The following is a 4,551-nucleotide window of genomic DNA, read 5'->3' on the forward strand; positions in this document are numbered from 1 at the left end:
CTATCTGCATGGCAGCGTGTCCATTGGCTTATCTTGTATAGCAGCTAAAGCCACATTTCTTCCTCTGTGGGCTGAGACAGCCTGAGCTGTTGCAGTAGTCATGTGGCTGGTATATGGTCATTTATGGGATGTCTCAGCAGCCAAGCTGGGATTCTCTTAGTGTGATTTTGGATTTACATGCATAGGTGTTTTGCTCCCATATTTTAGCAGGACAGCTACCTGGAGGAACTCCTTCATTCACCTGTGACAGGTCCAGTCTTCAACCATGCCCCAGGACAGCACCCTCTTGGGTAACAACTCTTACATTTCTCCCGTACCTTTCCTTAGGAAATTTCATTCTTTCCCATCAGGTCCAGGAGTCTCCAACTACTCAGATTCTCCTCAAAAAGTCAGGAAGAGCTTGGAGCCATGTTTGAACTGGGCCCAGAAGGAGATCCCAGCAGAGCTTCACAGCCAAACCCCCCTCTACTTGGGAGCAACCACCAGCACAAAGCAGCTGAAGTGAGTGAACGTTGCAAACCCACACCCAGAGCTCAGCACACATCACACGGATCATTCTGTAAATGCATCTCACCCTGTCTGCTCTGCAGTGTGTTTCACCCCTAATCTGCTAGTCAGGTAAACCTTCTTCAGGTCCTGATGTACTCAAGGGGAGGACAGCACGGCTGTGTCTCCATACTGTCCCTCCAAGCAGCCATGAGGATCATAGTCTTGCTACTGCCACCACTCTGTGGAACATCTCCTTCACAATTAGGATTTCACCATTCATGTTTGGGAAAACACCTGGCAGTCTGGAAGCTGAAGTGTTTTCAGTTTATGTGACAACCCAGATGGACTTGGAGGGGTGCTTCTTGTCAGCAGGTTGGGAATAATGATGGGAAAATCCACCTTGTCATACACACTTTTGTGGACCCTGTTCTCAGTCACCTCATCACTGGGATTTCTCTCCTTTTATACACTGGGGTGAGGTCTGGGGGGTACCAGGTCAGTGGGGCAAGGTCACAGGATCCCTTCAGTGGCAGAGGGTACTAAACTCCCAAATTCTTGAATCATGGCACAACTGCTCAAATCATCCCTCTTTTGTTCTTGCCCCAGTGACACGTGAGGGAAGTAGCAGCAGGAGTGGGATTGCAATTGTGTCTCTGTCCTACTACCCAAAGAAGCCCTTCAGCTGTGCCCCCAACAACAAATGTGCTTTCTTTTTCTTTTCTTTTCAGCCTCACCCATCCCATCCTCTCTGACAGTCTCCTCACAGCCTTGACTGTGGCCCTGAAGTCATCCCCCTTCAACTTCCATGGGGCACAAATCCTGTCTGGTCCAGACAAGGAAGCATTCAACTGGGTTGCTGTTAACTATGTCCTGGAGAACTTCTTCAAGGTAAAGGATGATCCTGCCTGGGGAGCACAGAACTGAGCTGAGCAACTCCCATTAACAAACAGGCACCAAGACATGTGGAGGGATTGTTAAAACCCCATGTTTTAAACAATGCCTATTGTATTGTATTTTATTTTATGCCTATTTTATTTTATTTGTATTTTAAACAATGCCTAAGCACAACAAAGCCTTTCAGAGGAGGCAGGTTAGACCCAACACCAGCTGGCTGGGGAAAAAAGTGATGGTTATAACTCAGTTGAAGGACCAAACCTCTAATATAACCTTTCATGCAGTTGCTCTAACAGATCTGAAGCTTTCTGTACAACACATCCAGGGTGAACACACATATGACCTTACATAGCCTGGCCCTGGGGTGTCAACCAGAACTCCACCACTCTGAGTCCCTGCAGCTCTAACAGGCATTGCTGCTGTGGGATTGCCACTGGAGATGTCCCTCAGGACATGCTATGGATGGTGGACAGAGAAGCAGAGTCTTTTGCTGCCAAAGCAAAAGCCCATCAAATTTCTTCTCATTGAGAGCATAGCTGGGTGTCCCCAGCACAGGGGCCTGGTCTGTATTCAGAAGGCACTTTATAAACAAGAAGACAACATTTAAGTTTCCTTGCTCTGCCCACGGTTTCTCAAGCCAAAGGGTCTCAAGAAGAACTCAAAGGGCAAAAGAAAGGTGGGTTAGACTGAGTTATTCCACATCAGGGAATAGTGGAAGGCAGTTCTGATAACCAGCAGCAAGCATGCTCTGGTTAGGGAAGTGACACGGGCCAGGGACAGAGTGCTTACACCCACACAAACTTCCCTGCCTGTACTGCTAACTTCAGCACTGCCAAAATCAGTTCTGCAAGACTGCAGGAGATGAAACCACAGGGTTCTTCTGACAGGAGGACCACTTGAGCATCAAGGCAGCACTTGAAGCCCGTATGTCCCCTCCCCACCTGGAAACCTCCCTCCCATTCCCCACCACCAACCCCCTCTCCTCTCCCCCCTGCTCCTACCTGCTGAGACCCCTTCCTTGAACCAGGGTGGTGAGCCCTCTTTGCTCTCACTGGCTGTGCAGATGGCAGTGCTCGTCCAATGGCTCCTCTGTTCCCTCCAAAACCACCACAGTTCAGCATCCTTATGTCCTGTGGGCACAAAAAAACCCCCAATGTTGGGCTCCACTGTACCAGAAAGCTGCTTTCTTTCTCTGTGCACTAATGTTTGCATCTGATTGTGACCCAGATGTAGAAGTCTCAAGAACTGATCTCTCTGGTTCTTTTTTTGGTCAGTATGACTGGCGAGGACAGTTGGTCCCCTCCGGGAAGGGGATGGCAGGAATCTTGTCCATAGAAGGAACCTCAACACAGCTCACTTCCAAGGTGGAAAAAGAGAACCAAGGACCAAAAGAAGGAGTGAAGCTGCAGCTGTATGGGCAGACACACAACGTGTACACCCATCACTGCCCCTGCCACGGCACGGACCAGCTCCGCAGCAGGCTGCTCTCTGAGCTCATTCAAGTGAGTATCTGCCAGAACAACATTTACAGGGCTCCTGGTTACAACCTCACTAAGTGACAGTTCCACAAGGTGTAGCTTTTAATGGGCAAAATGTCAGTCACTGTCTTTACTAGAGGACATAACCACGTATCTAAAAACGCCCAGTGCATTTGTAAAATGTATTTTCTATGCCCCAATCAATGCCCTCCAAGTAGACCCACAGGCACTCATTCAAGAGTTTCCTACTTGCAGGCTCTATTCAGCCCCTTCCTTAATACCCATGAACGCAAAATTGTTCTCCAGAGATGCTAAAATCACCTCCAGGGTGGAGAGGGGCAAAGACTTCCCTTGGCTCCTCTGACCTGCTCCTCCATCCTAGAAAGGGGTCCTAAACAACAGCACTTAAGAACCAACTGGGACCTTCCATTTGGGGTATTTCCTTTGCTGACTTTAACCCTGCAGCATCTTTAAAAGAGCATTATTTCATTTTGAAAACCATTTTTGAAAAATTTTAGTTCTTCCAAACTTAATTTCAACTTGGTAGAGGGGCAGCATCTGATGCAAACTCAGGAATCATTTAATCTCCACCAAAACTGAATTTTCCAGAAATAAACTACTCGCTGCTCATCCACTTGCCTCCCTATAAACCACACCTCCCCTTATTTGAGACCTGAATGTCCCACATGGAGACCCTCTTCACCACAGTTATATTGGGGAATTCCTGGAGATAAGAAACACCAGTTCTTGAGGGGGTTGAGCCATTTGGAAGGGCAACCAGCACAGCTTCTTTCTTGCAATTAGAGTCCAGGATTCATTGAAATTGTATTTCTAAGGGAGAGCAGGTAGGGCCAGGATGAGCCAACCTCCCACAGTCAGTGCAGCTTGCCCTGAACACTGCAGGAGCTGGGAGCCTTCTGCATCAGCCTGAGCCTTGCAGTTGAGTAGCTGAGATAAGGTTTTAAAAACAAACCTTTTGCAACCTGCCTGCTCAGTTACAACATTGTGGTGCCAGAGGAAAACTGTTCTTCACTGTGTTACATCTCGTCTTCCTTTGTGAAGCCCTGGGATGCCAACCTCTTCTCTTGCTGCCTCTGTCCTTGTTTTATTCTGTCTCCAGGATCAGAGAAATGCTAAAACTGTGTCTAATCCCTGCTGGCCCCTCACCTACTCCCGGGAAGTGAAGTGGCAATCAGTGCACACTGGGCCTTGTGCCATCAATGATGACACATCAGACATCCCTGGCCCTGAGGAGATCTTCAACATCACCGGCTCCAGCAATCCCACCGCCTGCATGAGACTTGTGCAAAGCCTGCTCAACTCCTCCTCCTCCTGCAGCTTCTTCAGGCATCCCCTCAGCAGTGTTTTCAAGCCCCTCCAGACCAGGCGGTTTCTGGTGGGTTCTCATTTATACTGGGGTAGACAACTAGTTTGGAGAAGCCATGAAATGGGACCAGTGTGATCATTAATAAATACAGTGGGAACAGCCACACTGTGCCCTCTGCTAGCCAAGAGGGCCAGTGCTCTGGCTAATGCTGTACACGTGCACTCCAGCCCTCTCACCCTCATTGGCACGCAGCTGCTCAAGGATGGACCACAGGCTTCCCACCAATGACTGTGGCAGGGCTTTCTTCATCCATGTCTCGGCAACATCTGCTTGTGAGACAAACTTTGGGGTTCCACAGAGCCA

General features: G+C 48.8%; 1 protein-coding gene across 1 annotated transcript in view; it reads left to right on the forward strand.

Moving 5' to 3' along the window:
* LOC104526971 (ectonucleoside triphosphate diphosphohydrolase 2) overlaps window positions 1–4,257 on the forward strand; it is a gene marked incomplete at its 3' end in the record, with an annotated part of 8,309 nt that extends 4,052 nt beyond the window's left edge. The window contains exons 3-6 of the mRNA XM_010170565.1: window positions 351–501; window positions 1,218–1,377; window positions 2,658–2,885; window positions 3,982–4,257. Of these exons, the coding sequence (XP_010168867.1) occupies window positions 351–501; window positions 1,218–1,377; window positions 2,658–2,885; window positions 3,982–4,257 (815 nt within the window). The remainder of the gene's footprint in view (window positions 1–350; window positions 502–1,217; window positions 1,378–2,657; window positions 2,886–3,981) is intronic.
* Window positions 4,258–4,551: the final 294 nt, after the last annotated feature.

The sequence above is a fragment of the Antrostomus carolinensis genome, unplaced genomic scaffold (assembly GCF_000700745.2).
Source record: "Antrostomus carolinensis isolate BGI_N321 unplaced genomic scaffold, ASM70074v2 scaffold44006, whole genome shotgun sequence".
Taxonomy (NCBI): Eukaryota; Metazoa; Chordata; class Aves; order Caprimulgiformes; family Caprimulgidae; genus Antrostomus; species Antrostomus carolinensis.